This window comes from Neopelma chrysocephalum, unplaced genomic scaffold (assembly GCF_003984885.1).
Source record: "Neopelma chrysocephalum unplaced genomic scaffold, ASM398488v2 Primary Assembly neopelma1_188, whole genome shotgun sequence".
NCBI classification, from domain to species: domain Eukaryota; kingdom Metazoa; phylum Chordata; class Aves; order Passeriformes; family Pipridae; genus Neopelma; species Neopelma chrysocephalum.
The window spans coordinates 1718656-1740298 of record NW_020897850.1 but is presented as its reverse complement, the minus strand read 5'-3'; the positions used below and the strand labels follow the sequence as shown (position 1 = coordinate 1740298).

Sequence of the window (21643 nt, the reverse complement as noted above, 5' to 3'; positions counted from 1 at the left end):
CTCCTGGTGACCTCTGACCACCTGTGGCTCTGAGCCAAAAACTGACTTGTCTGTCGTCTTCAAAGAGCCAAATCATCCCTGTCCTGCTTAAGGGTGAAATACAGAGCTGTGAAAAAACACTTGGAGAGAAACCTGCAGCAGGGTGATGCTCTGTGTGTTTTGTTGCTGGTGTGAAACTTGGTCAGTTGTCATTGAAAGGGCCACGATTTTCCACTCAGGAGACTCAACAATTTAAGTTTTCTATGGTTTCAGGGAAAAAACAGGCAGGAATTGAACAGTTTAGCTCTGCCTGCAGGAATTGAACAGTTTAGCTCTGCCTTTCATGATCCCTCCCGACTCAAACCTACAAAGCAACTTTGAAGAGCAAACAAAACTAAAAAAAAAAAATCCCACAAACAACCCTCAAATCCAGAAATTCAATTCAGTCCAGTCCATGAGCTCACTGTTTGCATCCAGGGAAAATTTCACTACATTGCTAAAAAGCTGAATGTTATTTAAGCCTCACATATTAGTTCTCTGCAGCCAGGTCACTATTTAAATGCATAAATGACAGCTCAGGCCTTACAGAAATGCAGCCCCAGCTGGGTTTTCTGAACAAGTCTGGCCTGCAGCTCTTTTGAAAACCTGTCTGTGTGACCACCTCAGGTCCCATGAAGAAATGAGGTCAAATTTGATTTAAAATCCAAACACCCGCTGTAATTAGGGCAGTAATGAAATTCTACTTTCAGTAGCTTGTCATCTATCTCTTTGTGTTATGTCTTTAACTGACAAATAACTCCTTAATCAAATTATTTTACCAGCAAACAAAGAGACAATTCCATGAAGGTCTGCAGGAGCTGGTTCTGATGTTTTTACAACAGATGCTTTGGCACAGCCTCTCAAGAGCTCCTGAAAGTTCAGGGCAAAGAGGAGCAGGTCAGTCTCTGGGAGGCTGAAATAGAGTATCTGATTTATTTATCCTTAAGCACATGTCCACACTGACCACACAGCACCCTGTGGAAACACTCCAGGCAGAAATGAAAGAAAAAATAAACAAAAAGAAGAGGGGTTTTTGGATGCTCAGAGGCATCAAAATCCTTTTCAGCTTGAAACTTGATTGATTAAGACAAACTATCTGCAGACAAGAATTCTAAAACCCAGCTCAGGCTTTACCCACAGGTCTCTCATTGCCATGAAGAGCCACTGGGTTGCCAGACCCCCTGGCATGTGCTTGCAATGGCACTAAAGGTTCATCTTGCTTTGAACATGGATACAGAAACTATTTTTAGGTTAAAATAACAGGGAAGTTGCAGTTTTAAATTCTCCTGCAAGAGAGAATTTATTCCCAGGCATCTCTCCGTGTCACTGTTTCAAAAAAATGCTGATACTCTCTGCTGACATTTGCTTAACTTCCTACCCCCTCCTCAAGCTGGCAGCTCCACCTGGATTCCTCACTGCCTTGCACACAGTCTTGCAAATACCTTCTCTTTTCATATTTTAGGTTCTACTGATAATTCCTGGCATTTAGGGCAGGAAATTAAAAAAAAAACAAAAAAAAGTTCTACTTATCCAGCAATAAGTAGACATAAACCAAATAGATAAACCAAATAGATACACAGATAAAACAAAACCCCAGCACATGTCCATTCTTTCAGCTGTGAATGAACTAAAAAACCTTTTTGAAGTTAATGACATGCACTGGACTGCACCACACCAAGCACCATGGCCACAGAACATCTCTGTTTGCAGGGCAGGAGAACTGACAGCACCATTAATGCATCTTGCTTTTTGAATCCCTAATAACACAGGTACTTCCAGCTATTTAATTAATTTCTAGTGAAACAGTGAGGCCCTCAGGCCAGATCACAACACTGGGGTTTGATGTTCTTCATTTGAAAGGGATCCCCAACAAAACTGGATCCAAGGCATTGCTTGTGATTTCTTTTTCACCCTTGCTTCGTTTCGTTTAACAGGAATCAGTCAGATCCTGGATAATTCCAATTACTGACCAACCTTAGATGTGTGGACACCATGGTGGAATCCAGGGGAAAATCTGATTAAACCTGAAAGAGATCCCTGACCAGACTGCAGGGCTCATTTCAAGTACATCTCATTTTTAAGCCACTCTTATGAAGCTTGTCTGTCACTGGCATCAGGTCTTCATTGCCTATCTAATGATTTAATAAATAAGATGAAAATATAAATTTACATAAAACATGCTAAAGTAGCTCATGACCATTTTTTTTCCTGCAGCTGCTTCTTTTGGTTCATTTTGAAATTAACTCTTGCAACATTACTCAGAATGGAAAGAGTAACACTGTGTAATAACTATTCAATACAGTGAAATGAAGCACGTGGAAACAAGTGATTTGACTGGGTTTGAACTCTTGCTGCTAAAGAGGAAATGCCACTAAAATGTGCTTTGTTTGCATCAAATCAGTATCCTGAAACTCAGAAAAGAGGCAGCTATAAATATGTATTAGCTTTAATACAGGACATCCTGCTTCCACTGCATTTCCTTTTCCTTCCTCTTCTTCCTTGCTTTACAAGTGGCCAAAATAAACACTTTGAAATGGTACATGAAATAAAAAAGGACCACTCTTGGGCTACAAGCATCACACACTTGCACCAAGGGAAAACTAAACAGTACATATGTGAATGTAGATTTTTACTGCCTGGCTTTTGGATCAAAAGTTACAGCAGTGTGAGAGAGAGACTCAAATCCCACACTGGTTTTACTGGCAATAGGGATTCTGAGTGCTGTGAAACTCCACATTTAAGGCCACTTTCTAACACCAAAGGAATGCAAGAATAGTGTCAAAAGGTACAGACAAGTGGCAGTTCTTATGAGCCAAATCTAGAAGAAAATTAAGTGGTGCTGTACAGATTTGTACCCACTGATGTTTTCTTAAACCATCAGGGTTCAAAGCCTTGAGATGTGTGCTCAGAAAAGGAAGTTTTGTGTATTTATTTGCACGTATGTCAGAACAATATAAGTGACATTCCTGAGTCAAAACAATGGTGAGCAAATATTGTTCAAATATTTACACTCAGGCTGGGAGTCAACTTGGACATTCAGGGGTTTATATTATGAAAAGTATTCCAGAATCTGCTGTAATTAAAGTGGTAAAATAAAATAACACCTTTTACTGTCCTGTAACTGTTAGGAAAAGTAACTAACTAATATTAACCATTTACCTGAGTGCTGCCAAGTGGAAAATAATGGCTGTGTGTTTCTTTTTTCATCATGTAGTTGAGGGGAAAATGCAAAAACAATCGTAAGGCAAGTATACACTTGTTCCACTTCTGAGGTCTTGCTAATGAATCAGATATTTTTGCACTCAATAGTAACATGAACCCAAAGAAAGCTATTTTGAAATAAATAGCAGTAGCAGAGGGACAGGTTATTTTTGGCACGTGTCAGATCAGTAATTTCTTAGCTTGGTTTTGAGCTGAACTTAAGTGAGGCAAAAGGGCTTTGGTTGCAACTAGTTAGGAGGTTCTAAAACATTGTGGATTAAAATGAAGTGCACAGCAGGAGTGCAGCAGCTTCTGGAAAGAGGCTGTGGCTGGATATGGGAAAAAAAACCCTAAAAATCAGTTTATTTGTAGTCAGCTGCCCGTTCAGCTGCAATAAATTCAACACAACAATTTTGTACGGTGCAGGGTTTACACTTAGGTAAATTCAAGCCAAATTTGGGCACAGTTCTATCTGTCTTCTATTTGTTGGTTCCTACAAGATGCCATCAGCCTCTGTCACAGCAGCAGACAATTCCCCCACCAGCAGATGAGCACTGGGCCAGGAAATCTCAGCCCAGAACTACTGCTTTTTGTCATTCAGATAAAGCTGAAGAATCCTAACTGCACTTACAATAATGATGATTAACCATTATCCCAATAACTACCTCAGCATGATTGAAGGATCAGGCTGACTGACAGCCATCCTAGAGAAGCTATTCTTTGGATGTCATCTTCTCTCCAGAGAAGTAAGACATAACTGAGTAAGTTTCTTTTCATTTTAAAAAGACAAAGAGAGAGGGAAAAAGAGTGAACACAGGCCCAATGCCATTTGTCTGGACTTCTCTGAAGGTATTCCCACAATTAAAGGCCAGCTACCACAGACTGGGAACCAGACAGGGACGGATAAACCCAGAATATCTGGATATTGTGGGGATTTTGTCAGACTCCAGTGCCCAGACAGAGTAGGAATAAGCAGTAAGGGAAAGGGAATAACTGAGGCTCTTATCTGAAGACAGTCAGGGAGTGCAATAAGCTGTCTGTCTTTTTGTAAGTGCAGATTCTCCTCCACTATTTATTTTACAAAGCACTGGGACAAATTTCTAAAAGAAAATCTGCTGCCCTGCCCTTGCCAGCCAGAGAGGGTTTGGTGAGCAATACCAAGTGCTAAAAAAGCAGTAAAAAGTGAAGTGCTGTAAATCCAGATATCAGCTTATCTCTTGGTAAACTTTTCAACTATAACTGAAATAACTTGAATGGTAGGATTTTTGCCCCTTTTTTAAAAAAAAAAAGAAAAAAATGTCCCATTATACACCTCTTGGTGTGCATTTAGTCTGCTGGAAACAGTGCCATCACAGTATGAGAAGGAAATAGGAACCTTAACCAATGTTAAGGTTATAACAAGACACCTTAATAACTTCTACACATATTCAGGCTGTGAGGAAGGAGCAGCTAAATCCAAGGGACCACCACGCAGCACATCTTTCCTTGCCATGTCCCACTGAGTGCTTGGAGGCAAGGGAAGCACCTCGTAGCCAGGCCTGGCCTATGGAAATGGCAGCATCACTGCAGTGGAACAGGGCTGCATCACTAGAGGGGTCCAGGTTTTCCCTTCCTCAGTTTTAAACCAGTACATCAAGCCAGAAATAAACCCTCCTCCTCCTCTTGGCTGGATTCTTTCCTGCAGGAGGAACCCAGCCCAGCTCTCAGAGCACGGCGAGGTGTCGACACAACGTCAGCAAGAACGATTCACCGGGGCCAAACTGACTCAAAAACCACCACTGGGGGGGAAAAAAAAAACACCTTAATACTGCTGCAGGAGCTCTACAGTGCAAGTGCTGCCAATAACACCCTACCAGAGTGGAGTCTCTTACCTGACTCCTTCGTTGAGGTTGTAGAGTTCATGGTCCGGGAGACCCTTGCGCTGGAACACCGCTATCACTCCATTGTGGATGCTGCAAGAGGACACGAGGAGACATCAGCACCCAAAAACATTTCAGCAGGGTGTTGCTTCCACAGTGAGCTTAACATTTCTTTCTAGACACTGCAGGACCTTTTTAGAAGTCATAGTTGACTTATGGTACCCCATCCATGCCCTAAAGGGAATTATTGCCTGGAAAAGAGATGACACCTTTGAAAATCAGCTCTTTTTGTTCTGCTCCAATTTCGTAGCTTTAACAGTTGCACATCTGAAATCAGTAATTTCAGAAAACTTAGGCCTATATAGTTTAGGTATTTTAAGAATCTAAAGTGTAACTTTTAATATGTTTGCATATTAAGTATATTTGAAGTATTTTGAAATGTGGTTTTGTCTCCGTGGCTCACTAGAGATATCAGTGATGATATTCCCAGCATTGTTGGCATATATTTGTCTGAGCTGTGGTTATTTGATTTCATTATCAACAAATCATCATTTCTACAGGCTAGACACTGTACCTGAACTTTTATCCCTAAATATAGCATCCCTTTTCTAGAATGTAATTCAAGAATTTTTGGTTCTTAACCCCCCACAAGCACTAGATAATTATGAATTTTAAGTCCATTTAACCCATCTCTCATTCATTTTTGAAAATGGAACAACAGAAACGGGGCAATTGGTTACAAAGGCTGTTTCCTATTACCACTGAGTCATTTCTCAAAGATTTACACTTCAGCTAAAGGAAAGGCAAGGCTGTGCTGGAAGAACTACAGGTTAAGAGTTTCTAAGGGGGACAGCAGGAGAGGAAGCGACGTGCTCAGCGCAGGCCAACCATCTGTCCTGCAAAAATGCTCCATTTTCGCTTTCAGTGCCATTTGTAACTGTTCTGGAGGCAGATGTTGCCCAGAGGTGATGACTTTCTGGTGCAATCAGGTGCAACCAATGACGGGATTGAGATCACAGAACTCTCTAGCTCAGTACAAACCCACACACCCGACACTGTCTCTGGCCACCCGCCCTAAGAATTCTAGGATGCTGAAAGACAAAAATTCACATGCTGAAGCAGAGACACTGAATGGTGCCCTGACCTCAACAAGACTGCACCTCAAAGGATGACTGAAATGAGTGTGTGCTTCAAAAGGAAGCTCTGAAATGCTCCTGAAATGCACTGAAAACAATTAGTGTGGTGACACATCGCCCTAATTCACCGAGCGTGGGTCTGAGGACAAAGGTGAAGCAGCGCCAGAGAAAAGTGAGACTAAACCTGTTCCAGCACCAGGAGAAGCGTCCTTCCCCAACCCAGTGCCACCTTTTTTAGCCTCACAGTTTTGACTCCAGAAGGAAAGAAGACTCACACAGTCCCTCCATCTGTCAGCTCACCCCCTTTCCTCAAACACTCCTCCACTCTTGTAACTGCTTAGCAACTTCTGCCACATTTAACTATGGAATGGAAGTCCCCAAAACATTAAGGTCTTTTAGGTTTCAGCTGGGGTAGAAGGAGCATCTTTTAGCGACTGAGAACGTTGTGCAGGGTGAGCTCAGCCTTTATTTGACATGCACACAGATGCTTTTATAGCTCCCTGACACTAACTCAAAAAAAAGCAGCTTTTATCTGCTCCACTGCCCGTGGTACTGCTACATGAATTCCAACATGACTGCTCTTAGTGAAGTGACCCAGTCAGTGCCAGTGGTGGGAATGAAGTTATTTCTGTCTGACTTTACCCCGTGTGTAACATAAAGATGATGCCACAGCTTCTCTGGGCAACCTGTGCCAGGGCCTCACCGCCCTCACAGGGAAGAATTTCTTCTTAACATCTAATCTAACCCTGCCCTCTGTCAGTTTGAAGCCATTCCCCCTTGTCCTGCCACCACATGTCCTTGTAAATAGTCCCTCTCCATCTTTCTGTAGGCTCCCTTCAGGCTTGGTGTCAGCTCCAGGGCCACATCCAGCCACATGGGGTTGCTCCCCCTTCGAGGGGATGTCACTGCAGGAGCTGTGCCAGGAAGCAGCAGAGTGTGCCTGGGCCCCTCAGGCCCCTCAGACTATTTTTCCCAGGTAAAACAGTCCCTTTCAGTGCCTGCTGGGAGCTCAGGACTGGGGTGGGAGGTAAACCCACCACTGTCCACCGAGAGATTCAAAATGCAGGTAACACAGCAGCAAAGAGAGGCACTGCTGGAAAAGCTCTGCCACGTTCAGCTGCAGAAAAAGGAAATTAAAAGTGGCAGGTGAAGGATAGGATACACTGTAGAGAAACCCAGAAGCAGATAAAAAATAAGAACCATTATCCTCTTCTCTCTTTTGGAGATGTTTCCCTTACCCACTCCCCCCACCCCAGCAGCCCCTCTTTCCCCCCTCCACCCACGGGCACAGACACACACTCATGATCTCACCCAGCTTGTTTTGGCTGCCTGGAACAGACACACTCAATTTACGATTATTTGAAAATTGGCAGCTAAATGCCTCTGGTACACAGGGAAGTGACTTGGGTGTTTTAATATTATGAGTAATATGGGAAGAACGATTAATGTAGTGAATAAAACAAGCAGTCTTTACACGCTCCTCTGATTCGGAAATGAACTTTGCAATGTTCCCTGCCAGCCTTCTGCAGAGAACAATGACTAAATATCTCTCCTAAAAGCCAATATGCTCTCTCTCTCTTTCTCTCTGGCACTACTTTCTGAATGAGGGGGAGGTTTTCTCTCTCCAGCTTAACAGGTCCATTATTATTCCTTAAAGAAATAAGAGAGAGCAAGCTTTTTAAACAATAACTAAGGGGGACAGGTTGTGAGGATTTAAGTTATTGCCTGCATAAAACATCCCAGCAGCCATCTTTTAACCTGCCTGGGATCTCCCTTGTAGTGAGGGACAATATCCTTGTCTGGAAAACAAGTCTTGGCCTCACTGTGTTGACCTTTCCTTTCCATTGCAGACAGCAGTGCTTGTATGGAGGGTGCAGGATTACAGCCCCTGGCTGCAGGTGACATGGGAATGCCACCATGATCTGGCCCTCCACTTGCCCAAGAGGCAGCAAAAAGGAACTGGAATAACCAGGATGCTGCTGGTGGCCTCGGTGCCAAGATATTAAAAAGTTGGCTCAAATCTTCTCAGTTACCTTAAGCTAATGAAAAAACCCAACCCTTGCTTGAATCAAAGCAATTCTATGGTTTCTAGGAGTGATTGTTTAAAAGGGTTTGGTCACAATGGTATAACCTTCTGGGGTAAAGAAAATCCCAGCTGCTGCTTACAAACCAAAGTCCTGCAGGATGCTTGAGGTGGGTGGATCACCTTTACTGTGCCTGTGACCAGCCTTAGCTGAGGCTCAAGTCAATTATAAATGCAATTAAACTTACATTGTAATAGTTAACCCGAACTGAAAATGCCTTGTAAACTCCCTGCTGTAACTCTTTTACAATGTGAAAGTTAATAATGGGGGCACCGGTGCACTGATATTACTCTGAACACCTTCCCTGTAGTTGCTGTGTGTGTAAATGTGTGCACAAGAACACGGGAAACAAAACAGAGCCCAAAGAGCTCTCCAGAGCAGGCTGGCTGTAGGAGGGGAAATCAGGATCAGAAAACTGAAGAGACCAGTTTTTTTTGGTGGGGAAACAAAATGTCAGGTGGCTCCAGCAATGTATTGTTACTTATCTATCCCACCACAGGTACAGGTTGCCAAAAGAAAACTACGTACAACCAAGGCAGCACTCACAGCCACAAAAATCAAGCCAGCAGCCTAAGGAACTCCACCTCTCTGGAAAGACAACTCGTTCTGGATTTGTCTGATCCTCCAGAGGAGGAGGCAGCTCCAGGAGTCGTTATTCAGCTGTGCAGGATGTGGGGAATGGCAGCTCCAGCACCCACAGCACAGACCTTCCCCACCTTTTGCTTCAGCACAAAGGGATCCAGAAGGTGTAAATTCCCAAAGCACAGAGCTGGATCCTCACTGATGTTCTTTCGCTGACATTTGGAAGACAAGAAGGGAAAAATACCGTGATTGAAACACCCTTTTCTGCCAGGTGAGAATCAGTTTGGCCACAGAGATGGGGAACAACTCCAAAGCTGGAGTCGCAAGTCTCTAAATCCTGACCTGTGTGCTTCAGCTGAGGCCACAGTCCTCCCAGCTCAACATTTCCTGGGAAAAGCATTTAGACTGGCCCATGTTTACATTCATGCACAGCACACAGGTGATTTTAGCTCTCTAAAGCAGCCACTGCCTTTGTATGCAAACAGCATGGGCGAAAACACCACGGTGATTTTTATGTAGTGTTTGCAAATTCTCCCCTTCCCAGAGCTCCAGGTGAGGTCCAGGAGCAAAAACAATGCTGTGTGAATAATCACACCCTGTGACTACCAGGCAGTTAAAGACAACATTTTCATTTTCAAAAGAGACTAAATGACTGAGGGCTCACTTCCTCTGGACAGTTACAGGAACAGCTAATTAACAATAATTAACCTGATACACTTGCATCAAAACCTTCTTGAAGACACCCTTGCTAGAGAATAAAACCTTATTTTTCTGAACTAGCCTAATCCAATTGGGAAGAGCATATTTTCAGCACAGCTTCAGTCCAGCTGCAACTCCACAGGCTTCCCATGACCCCTTCCAAACAAGCTTCCAGCTGCTAGTTCACTTATGTTCCTGGAATTTCTACCAAGGTAAAGCAGCCTGCAAAGAGGGACAGGCTTCAGTTTTGCACTGGGCCATGCAACTGAAAATAAGCTGGTCTGCAAAACTCCTTCTTCAAAGAGTTTGGGAGGCATTAGTTCACCAACTTCACCAACTACAAACACTTGTCTTACACATGAAGAAGCTGAGACAGACAGGTGATGGGATTTCCCAGAGGTGTTACTGAGTCAGGATTTCTATGAATTGTAGGACAAAGGAGACTTTGGCATCCAATTACAACTGCATTGAAGGAAGGACAAACAATTAGGGAGGGCTATGGGGAGCAGCAATTCTCCATCATCACCACCACTTGTCTTACTGCAGTCAAGGCTGGAACATGCTCTGTGGTGCAGGGGTGGCTTGACCAGTGGGAATTCCCTTTAGCAGCCCCATTCCTTCCCTTCACCCCAGTTAGGCTCTGTCTACCCTCCATGCGCACACTGTGTCAAACATTCCAAATAAAGGGTCAGGAAAAAAAAAAAGGTGATCCTCAGACAGGCAGAAGAATTTCAAAATATTTCTAAATAACCACTAAATATTGGAAGAAGGAAAATTTCCTAGTAGTAGAAGTCACAGATAAATATGCTGGTCTGGAATATTTTCCCCATTAGAAAAGCCTCCCTGTGATCTGAAAAAAACCCCATTCATTTTTAATTAGAAGATGAAATATGGTTTGCATAACTGTAAAAATTACTTTACGGCAAGTTATTGTGCTTATTACAACCCCATAAAAAATTAGCCCTAACCATAAAACCCTCTGTGATTCCATATGTCTCCTCGGATTTACTGCTGATCTCACTAATGTCACAGGCATCTCATCTGCATCTCCTTCGCCTCCTCTTTGCTGTCTCCCACTCCTTCATGTTCCCGTGGATTTTCCCCCATTTTCTTACACCAGAAAGGATCCAAGTGCCTTTGACCAGAGGCTTTTCCCACAGCACAACTGAGCCGGTATCAGCTCCTGATTAGGCAGCCTGTGTGAGCTCAGTCAGAGCGAAAACCTCGCCATGGGTTTTATTTGCCCTGAGAGGGCCCTCCTGGCTTCGCAGGCTCAAGATTAAAACCCTGGCTTTTCTCAGCCCAATTGGTTTAGTCAGCATTCAGCCCTCAGTTTTTGCCTGAAGCAGAAATGGGGGGGGGGGGGCAACAGAAGACAATGCTAGTGAAAAAAAATCTGAACTATTTTAATACAATGCAAATTCTGTGAGCTGTAAGGAAACCGTTCCGCTGTGCTGCTGCTGGTTGCCAGTTAACGTGCACTGAGGGTGCTCTGCTGCACACATCTTTTGGGGTTCATGGGAAAGCCATGAGATAAAGTCTCATTTGCATAACAGCAGACAGCAGCTCGGCACCACTTTCCCTTTGATCTCACAGAAGTTTTAGTCTGGAGGTGAAGGGGAGTTATCAGGGAGGAAGAGACTTTCCTTGCTTCCACAGTGCTGCGTGACCCCCTGCACGCTGAACCTGACATTTGGCTCCTCCAGCTTGTCCTCCCCTGGTGTCAGAGAGCAGGAGGAACCCTCTGGTATGAACAGTCTGAGGCTGAGACTGGTCTGAACAGAGGGGACATCGCTGGGCAGCCAGACCATGGCCACACACCGGGGCACTGCAGAAGGGCAGCTGCACGTCCCCCTCAGAAGGACCCCACAGCGACAGAGCTGCTAACACACCCCACCAGGATGACTCCAGCTTGAAGCTTTTCAGCTTTTCTCTGGCATGGCTGGAGCAGCATCCTTGGTCTGCCTCAAAAAATCTTCCTTTCAGCTCAGGACCAGCAGACTCGCGTGGGGCCAGGCCCAAGCGGAGTTGTGCTCCTCTAACTCTCCCCACCTTGGTTTTGATGAGCTTGGTTCAAAGCCTCTTTCAAAGGCAGATACACACACATGCCACACCCAGGTAAGGGTGCTAACATTAGGCAAGAAACTAGCAGACATTTAAATATAGAACAGCCAGGCTTGGTGAGAGGCAAGAGCTCTGCCAGCGCACCTCGGCTTCTTGATCAGCGAGCTCTTATGATCAGCATTGCACAGAACAAAACAGCACAGGCAATCCTTTTGTTTGGAAGGAAAAATATCCCTGTAAAAGGAAGGATGGTGTGCTAGTCCTGTGTTGTGCTGTTTTAAATGTGTAGCAGAAAAATAAGAAAAAAAAAAATCTTCCACGGCCCAAGATTTTAAAAACCTGGACGAGATTTCTGGTGAGTCCAAGTTTAGACGCCCACTGACATGATGGTCTCTCCAGGAGAGATGAACATCGACTCCCTCAAGACCAGACCCTCCTATACATGTCAAGATGGGCACACACTGGTGATAGGCAGAAGCTACAGTGGGTACCTTCTTAATACAACTAATCCAACAACATTTAAGCCCTGGCTTTCCTGAGGATAAAGCCCCAGTTTTAGAGCCTGTAGACTACCTGAGTTCCTGAAAACCAACAGAGGATACAAGCATTTCTGCACGTGAAAGAAGCATTACCCTCATTCTCACTTAGGAGAAAGCCTTGCACTGTTAAATAAGAAATAAGAGGTCTTCTCTTTGCCCATGGCCTATAATCTGCAGCACTTGCCACAGCTTTAGGCAGTGCAGGCACACGGTGCCCACTTGACCTGACACCACACAACAGCCCTGCCAGTACTCCCAAGGTATTTTAGAGGCACGTGCCACCAAACAGCAGGGACAGCCCAGTGATCCCTGCACAGGGAAAAGGCAACCCAGGGCAGGAAAACACGGCTAGGTCTGGATCCATGCAAAGCAGGGACAGGATGACTGGCGGGCACCCATTCCAGGAACAGGTGGTGGGACAGTTGTTTAGTTGTTTGGGCGAAACGTGCAGATGTCTAATTCAATGACACTTCTGGCCAGAGTTATACCTGTCCTGTCCAAATTAAAAGTAACAAACTCTTGCTCCATCTCAGTTAGGAAAATCCTCTGGTTGGAGGACCAGCAGCCCCTGTGCCTGGAAGTCTCCCCCTCCCAGCCAGCCTGGTGCCTGACCTGCTCCCCATTCACGTCTGCCTCCACAGCTCCCTCCCCGGAAGCAGGACCTGGAAAAGCTGTCAGAACATCGTCACAGAAAGGCTCTGGGGACTGTGTTCTGTCACCTTGATTCACACCAAGGAGTGTCTTACTCCCTGCTGCTTCCTGGCCAAATGAAGTCCAGCTGGCACAAAGGTTGCCCAGCCTATCCTTTAATTACCACCCCTGTCCATCCAGACCTCGGGTGCAACTCTGGGTCATACAAACAACGTGATATTTGAGCAGAAACTCAGCCTCCTTTGTGACCAGCACAGTTTCAGTGCTCAGTGCACTTCTGCCATTCAACAATTCTTGATGCTGACATGAAACCATAAATGAAGAGGTGAGAAGGACAGAAGATGTGGTATTTTATATGGTTCATTTCTCCCAAAACTGAACTACCTTTAACGAATGTGTCTGTAATCCACTGGTATTTTTCTTCCTACACTTGTACTGCCATACAATTATAAAACATTATAAGACACTTGCCAAGCTGTGACCCAGGAGATGACATTTCATTTTCAAAAATGACTTGAGAATTTAATTCCTAACAACTTAAGAGACTCATGCTCATCTTTTAAGAGCGTCACCAAGACAGTCATTAAGATGCTTTCTGAATATCTGGGCTAATTCCTGTTCACAACAATGTTTGTATGGGTTTTCTTGTAGAACAGTCATAAAATTCAAATGTATAAACACAATAAATGAAACGAGCAGGGCTTACTTTTCCCTGTCCAAAGTGCGGGTGCTTGCGTGTGCACATACACACACGAAGAGTAATAATTTTTTGTAATAATGGGAGTAAATTGAGTAGACTTTGTCATATCTGCATCAACCACCAGCAACATGTTTACGCAGATAAAAACAATGTGTTTTAATAGCTGCGTGTAATTTTTTAAAAAAGAGCAAACTAAAACAAAACCAAAATAAACCCTGAATGAGAGTATCTAGATAGACACAAAGTCACATTTGCAGCCGGGCAAATACGAAACAAGTGAGAACAAGTGAAACAAGTTGCCGTGTGCCAGGAGGAAGGCTGAGCCATCCGCAGGGAAGGCTTCAGAGGAAGGGAGGGGGGAAAGCGCTGCTCCCGCTTCCACCTGCACGAGACTGGGCCGGGAGCCAGGCATTCCAGCCTGGGAGCCGGCGGAGCGGACACCCGGGCGGACACCGGGAGCGCGGGGAGCAGCCGGCACGTGGAGCGAGCCCTTACCTGTTCCAGGTAGCGTTGGAGCAGGCCCGGCGCTGCTGGGTCCCCCGCTCATCCAAGGCTGCCTGCTCTCTCTTGCCCAGATCACTGAGGCTGGGCGAACTCATGAACTTCAACCTGCGAAGAGTCCTCATGGTCAAATGTGTGTTCGCGCGTGGCGGCTACAGATACACCATCCTGCTCACACACACGCGCGCGGGGCAGCTCCCTCCGTCCGCTGTTCAAAAAAGGAACTTAAAAAAAAAAGAAGAGAGAACCAGTCTCTACGGAGCACACCTTTCTTGCCAGCAAGAAAAACAAACCTTTAATCAGATCAACTTCTGACGTCACCGACCGGGGTTAATAATTTTCTCCAGTCCTTTTTTTTTTTTTTTAAAAATAAAAAGTCGAACTTTTCTGGCGGCTGCTGCTGCTGCAGCGCTTTGAAGGGGCCCCTTGCTGCCCCCTGAGTGCGAGGGCTTCCCCTCCTCCCCCTGTGCCCGGGCACCACTTCCCGGGAATCTCGCTCAGCGCCGCGGTGCCGTGCTCCACCTGTCATGGGAACTGCTCGGCTCCTCCAGCGCCTTCGGGGGCTCTCAGGGCATTTCCCAGTCTCTCTCTCTCTCTCTTTCTCTCTCTCTCTGCACTCATAAATGGAAATGAAACTGGAGGGCAACGGACAGGAAAAAAAAAAACAAAACAAAAACCAAAACAAAAAAGCAAACCAACCAAACCCCAAAGCAACCAATACTGACGCACTGAGACTTTATTGGGAAGTTTCATAACTGGCTGTGCCCTGCCACGTTACGACACTGCACACACGCTCACACAGACACATCCACACCCTCCCTCTGCCTTACACGCTCAGCTCCCTCCCAGGCTGCTCCTCCTCACGGTGCCACAAAGCCACAGGACGGCAGAGGATTCACAAGCAACGGAGTGAAAAGTGCTGGCTTGGGGTTGAGCATTTTGAGGAATATCTGGCGGTGCACAGAAGAGCCAGATGCTTTGTCTTTCTCTGCCTTTTAATTGAGATAACAGCTGCACAACTCAGGGCATACTTCGCTTCTACAAAAGCCCCAGGTGTCTTATCTTCAAAGGAAAAATCTCCTTTCTCTCCCTGACTGCAGCAGTCAGCTGAAGGATATGCTGCTACAAGACTCCAGCCCGTGCTCAGCTCGCTGTCACTCACTGCCAGTTCTGTTTTAAATTCAGGAGTGCCTGGCTCATCTGCTGGGAAGTAATGTAACCAAACAGTGATTAGCTTTCTCAGAAAAGGAATTGTTTGCCATAGACTGAGCCAGAGTGTAAGAACTGCTCTCTGTTGCTACGGCATTGGTCTGCAAATAGTCTGGTAAAAGCCACGAAGGCTCCTTGCAGAGTAACCTCCCACTCACTGCAAAGGGGCTGCAATATAGAACTTATCCTTTTCTTTTTCTTTTCTTCTTCCTGCTTTCTACTTACTCTTTTCATCTGTGATAACCTATTGTCTAGATTCAGGCTATAACTGCATTTGCTGGTGTCCAAATAATATGGCAAACCTCACACTGCAGGAGAGCTGAATTTCTCAGAGAGAGCTCTGCCTTACGTGCATCATTTACTGACATATTTAGTAAAAACCAATTTATCTCACTATTCACTCGAAGTCAGATAAGATGACTGCATGTAAACATTCACTTCCAAAGTTTGTATTTGGTATTACCTCCATGTGAACCAGCTGCAGAACTACCTAGGGAAATCAATCCATTTTTACCTTGTGCTGGTTTTAGCAGCAGTGGTTTTATCCAGCTGCTTGGATTAGTGATATATTGACTGCCCTTCCCACACCAAAACCCTCACGTATGACTCTCAAGTTTACACACAAGCATCACAGCAGATGCCACATAACATTTCACTTTGTAAGGGACCTGCAGCTCCTCATCTAACCCATGGACAAAGACATTGCTATCCCTGGTCTCTTCCAGATGTTTAAACCCTTCAAACAAACAAACAAACAAACAGTCCACTCTGTACATGGCAGCAGAAGGAAAACAAACACAACAATATATGGCTGTATTCTAAGGAATGAGATGGCTTCCACAGCATACAAATCAGGGCCCAAGCACAGCTCCAGCAGAACACTGCCCTGTTCAAATCCAAGGAAGGGCACTCCATTTCTGTGGATAACCCAGCCAGGGAGCACAGCTCGGGCTGAGCTCCTGCTGAGGGCTCAGATAAAACCTGTGTCTGCCCTGCTAAGTGAAATAACCAGTCAGATAAACCCGTGGCAACATAATGCCACCTAATTTCATTTTCCACCTAGCTCGGTCGCTTTTCTGCTTCTCACTTTCCATGAATTTGATAGGCCTTGCAAAATGTCATTATGCTGGATTAAACCCTGGGAATTTTTAACTCTTTGATCCTTGGCAGCACCAGAGACTTTACAAACTGTACCCTGATGGTGCCAGTATGTCAGCATCTACCTGGTAATGTTTCATCTGCTTTTTTTCCCTAAAATCCTCAATTGACTACATGCAAGGAGCTGCTGTGTCAGCCTTGGATAAGCCAGACAACGCTGCAAAAAGCAGTTCTTTGCTTCCTCATAAAATGCCGAATCCCAAGAGAAGAAGGGGAAAAAAAAAAAGATCTCTTTCCTTCTGTATGGTGAAATATTACACCTATAGAAGTCAGTCTATTTTTATGCCACCCATCCATCTCAGTAACCAGGACTGGATTCAGAGCCTGTGCATGCATGGGAGAGCCAGCATTCCAGCTGCCTGAAAAATTCCTGCTTGAGGCTTCCTCTACACTTCCTTCTCCTTCCTGTGATTTCACCTGATCAAACGTTCATTTATGATAAAATAAATCACTTCCAACACCCATAATTGCTGGGTAATACTTCACGTTTGCCTTGTGCTGTGTGTCCATGGCCCACCTTGGGAAGGAAGGGAAAAGATGTGATCTGCACTTCAGCTTTAAGAGTGAAGAAGACAAAGGGGCAGTGACTTGCCCAGGCCACCCCATGATGTCCCAGGGCCTCTGCCTCCTGTTCCAGCACACTACACCCAGTGGATGCTGCCAGGAGGGAGGGGAGGACTGTGAGCCTTCCCGTAGGCTCAACACAAGCTTCTTAAATAGAACAACTGCACCCAGCTCAGTCACAGAGCTGAGACTGGAAAGCACTGTTACATGAATTCCCTTAAACCCAGCAAGCCATTCCCTTTCCCTCGGCTCAAAGGTCAAGTGACTTAATCAGAGCCACCCAACCACCTCAGTGTGGAAGGCACATCCTAACTCCTGCTCCCTCCCTTCCCCTCCAACATCTCTCCTCATAAAACCAGGCCTGTCTCTACCAGACACCCCCTTCTTCCATCTGTGGGGCCCACGTCCCGTGGGGGCTGCACGGCAAGTCCCAGAGCTGCCACAGTGCCAGGAATTTCTGCTCACCTGGACTTTCTACCTCGAGGAATAAAACAATACATAGGCTGGAAGTCCAAGAGGATTTGTGCTGTTATTAGAAGACAACATTAGCACACAAAGCCTTGCAGCCAACATGGCTTTTAAAACAAGGGTAACTCCGTAGTCACCTCCTGGTCCGCCTGTAACATCTGCAATATCCTCCCTGGGAGCTGTGGTTTTAAGACCATGTTGCTGTCCCTAGCAAATGAAAAAAAAATATCCAGGCACACCTCCCCACGTATACATGTGGTTTAAAAAGAATGAGGTTTGCTAAAAATACGAACAAATAAAAAGAAAAGAAAAAGAAGAGAACCCCCCCTACATTTTATTTATGCAATGCTATGCTAATTTTCACAGTATAATTGCATTGTCTTCTTACAAGTTTCTTTTTGACCATGATGGGGGAGAAAAAGAACATTAAGAAATTCACAATATATGAAATTTACAATAAAGCTGCCAATGGTGTGACTGTGATAGGTCAAAGGTGTCTTAGGCCACACCACTCTGCTACTGCAATGGCAGGTGAGCACTGCAGCGATATCGGTGCCAGGGGGAGGATAAAAACAGCAAGAGAATTTGCCATCTTGGCTTGCCACGTAAAAGAACTTGCCATGCAGAAGAACAACTCGATAAATAAAAATTTTAATTGGAAAAAAAAAGCAAAAAAAAGCCCCCTACTTCACTTGGTGTCCCCATCTCTTCTGGAGAAGAGAGCAGAACTCCCCATGGTGATGCTGAGTGGTGTCTGCTCTGCGAGCAAAGAACAGAAAGGTAAAGCATATCCATGGCAGAAAGGAGTTTAAACCCTCCCTAGACAAATGCACTTCAGTTTTTCATAAAACACACCACCAAAGTGAGGGCATGCCTCGACACGTGCCAAAGCTCAGGAATTAGTCCTCTGACAAAACACTTCTTAAAGGCACAGCACGTCCTGCTGCGCCAGCAGAGGAGGGGAAAGGCAGAAAGGAAGGAGATGGGACCATCAGGAAAAAAATAAAGAGAGCAAGGGGGAAATGCAGTTGTAAACCTTATGACTCATCAATTCCTTTGCTGCAATATCCACATAAAGCTCCTTTATCGTCAGAAAACAAAGAATAAAGAGAGTAAAGAAAGTACAAAACCAAGCTGGCTCTGTTGACACCCTTCCTCCTCCATCCCACTGACTCTCTGCAACCTCTGGAGATAAAGGCACTCTCAAGGACAGCTTCTGGCTGTTGTTTATTGAGGCTGCTCACAGGACAGCCTTGCTTTTGCCTGTTTTTTGCCCTCTCCATAGCCAAGCACTGCTTTGATTTATAAGAGGGGGTTTGGGTTTACTTACACATCTTCCCAATCTTTGGAGCACCTCCTGTGTACTCCTGTGCTTCTGCATCCTGTGAGCAACCCTGCCAACATGACCACAGCTGCCCCCAACCCTCTGGACACAGTTGGGCTCTCTGCCCCTTCACCTGCATGTGGGACACACGTGGGGTTTGCCTTTTATGTTGTGGAAAAGAAATGCCCAAGACAGCATCTCTTTGCTGAAGGTGACACTTTCTAAGAAGAACCTTTTGGCTACAGTAGAAAAGGATGCTCTGGCAGCTTTTAAATATAAAGGAAAAAGGGAAGGGAGATCAAAATGTTGGTACTAACAGAGTGTTTGCAAACCACTCCTCAGCTGGCTCTAGGTGAATCAAGGCTTCATGTTTGAATTGTGAGTTCTTCTTTACCCTTTTCCCTTGGTGTTTGTGCTTCAGGCAGCAAAACAGGGACCTGAGCTCAGACTAAGCCCCCATTCCCCAGCTAATCTAGCATAAGTCATGAATGGAACAGTGCCTGCTCAAAGCATCCATGAAATCCCACCCCTTTGTCAGCAGCAGTTTTGGTTTACAGAGCACAGCAATACAAGCAGTTCTTAAAATACACTAGACAGCTAAATCTTTTTTCCTTCCCCTTCAGGAGAAAGGCATTAGGAGAGAATAAGGATAGGAACAGGCCTGTTACACCACCATGTCAAAACATCAAGCTTTCCATCATACAGCAACTTCCCTGGCTTGCAGTATCATTCCTTCCTACCTCTTTATGGGATTAAAGCTAGTGCAGGGATCAGAATAAACATAATGGTTATGCTGGAGGAGGTGAGGATCAATGCTCTGGATCACAGGACCTGTGGCATTACCACCTTCCATTCACACCCCTCCTCCAGGGGAGGAAGGAGGTGCATTTCTGAGCACCAGATGTGCCTGTCCCAGGTTTCACTGCTGCCCACTCAGTGAACCCACAACCCATTGTAACCACTGTATATTCCAAGGCAAGCTCACAACTTTGCTGCTAAATGGAAGTCAAACCTTTAATTTTGATTTAGGAAGTAAAGCCTCAAGAGTTCTGATCAATAAGTAAATCAAACGTTTAAAACACTTTGTGCTCTTATTACAAGATCATGAGATGGTGGAAAATTAATCTTGCAAAGTAACTGAGCTCATAACGCACATGACTTTCTTCCCTTCCTGAGCTCTATGTGAATTCTTTCCTAAATTGCCTATCTTGCATAATTTTAATTGGATCCTGGAACACCATGACCTTGATGCAGCCGCTACAGTATCTCAGTGCTGTCTTCCACAGTTATATATGGTACAGTGCCTTCCAAATCCGTGAACCCTGAGAGATCACAAGTGTGTGCTGCACACGGCTGCTTTTCCCCTACCCAAACATTTTCTGATTCAAGGTCTTCCAAGAAGGCTCTGATTGCCTTGGAAGGTCACCAAGACAAAGAACCCACTTCAGTGACTAGCTGAGTTTCTAATCAGCTGCACTGGTGGCCAGCTGGTAGTTCTGAGTGATAATCCTGGCTTTACTCTCAGAGATGGGATATCACTTGTGTGATGTTTTCTCTCAGAATCTGAGCAGGGCTGGAAACATAAACCATGCCTTGAGACTGCTGCCACCTCCTGTGCCTAAGTCAGGGAGGTCACTTCAGACCTGAGCAAGGGAAGAGACAGCTCTGCACACTTGGAGGATCTTTGGTGGCACTACACTGCTGTTACTCAAAGGGTACTGCAGCTCTCTGGAGCAGATCCTGCAGTCCTACAAGAATCACAAAATGGATACAAATGGATTCTCACAGGAAATTTATCTTTCTCCCTCTGCATCACAAGGAATGCAAAATTCACCAGAAAGACTTAAAAGATAATCCAAAATTGCAACAACTAGCTGTGCACTTTGGCTCTGCAGCATTCAGCACAGTGGAGCCTTTCATTAGGAACATAAAAATGGGGACCTTTTGCCACCTTTCATCCAAACATGCTGAGACAGCCCCTGCAGACTGAGACATGGGGCAGTGGGAACAGCAAGAGTAAAAAAAGGTTTCATTGCACACATTATTTTACACTTGTACCCATAAATCTCCATTTCACCGGGTCAGCAGGTCCAGTACTACGACCTCTTCAGCATGTATCACATCCTGAGTGTTTTCTCAGGGTGCTCTGCAAAATAACTTCTCTCAAAAGGCAGAGTAATGGAATTTTTTAAACTCCGCACCAAGGCTTGGAAAAACTCCTTCCACTCTCACTCCAGCTCTTAAGCCTGTCTCAGTCTTCAATCAAACATCACCATCTGAGTTATCACCATGAAGGAATGCCTCATTATCAAGGAGGTAAGACAAATTCCACTACATTTCCGTCTGGAAAACACTCTTTTCCCCACAAGGCAGCAACAACTAGATAACTAGTCAAGGTACTCCCTAAAAGCAGCATTAACAGCAGCCTCCTCAAGCCACTGAGGGATGCAGGGCAAGAACAGAGCATCATTCAGAAGGTCTGTGTACCTTCACCAGCTTTATGGTATCGTCCCTGTCTCCCCTTCCTGACGAGTCCTGCTGCTCCAGTTCTTGTGTCCACCAGGCTTCATTTAATCATTTCAAATGATCTGTTCTCCAAACTCAGTGATTTTCCATTGCAAAACAGTTCAAGCTCTCTAAATCTGCAGAAAACTTAAAACTGGTTGGTGTTTTTTTTTTTTTGGCCCCCCTCAGAAAACTGCTGGGACCACAAAGGTTTGAGGCTTCCTGGCATCAGGAGCTCTGAGTCACCCAGGGTCTTTCAGGTTGGCTGCTCCAGGGCCAGGCTGAGCTCCCACACTCCAAAACAGAAAGGCTGAAGGACTTGAAATTCTGAGCAAGGCTCCCAGAGTGCCCTGCTGAGATCCTGGTACCAAAAGCCATGTT

At 45.2% G+C, this 21643-nt stretch overlaps 1 protein-coding gene across 3 annotated transcripts in view; it reads right to left on the bottom strand.

Moving 5' to 3' along the window:
* The window catches only part of PRR5 (proline rich 5), a 73636-nt gene that overhangs the window by 27751 nt on the left and 24242 nt on the right, over positions 1-21643 (bottom strand). The window contains exons 1-3 of one of the 3 annotated variants that reach the window (XM_027702504.1): positions 14328-14357; positions 14029-14142; positions 5091-5171 (exon numbers count right to left, since the gene is read on the bottom strand). In XM_027702504.1, coding sequence (XP_027558305.1) covers positions 5091-5171; positions 14029-14132 — 185 coding nt within the window. In that variant the 5' untranslated portion in view covers positions 14133-14142; positions 14328-14357. The other 2 variants (XM_027702503.1, XM_027702502.1) reach the window with 2 other exon arrangements.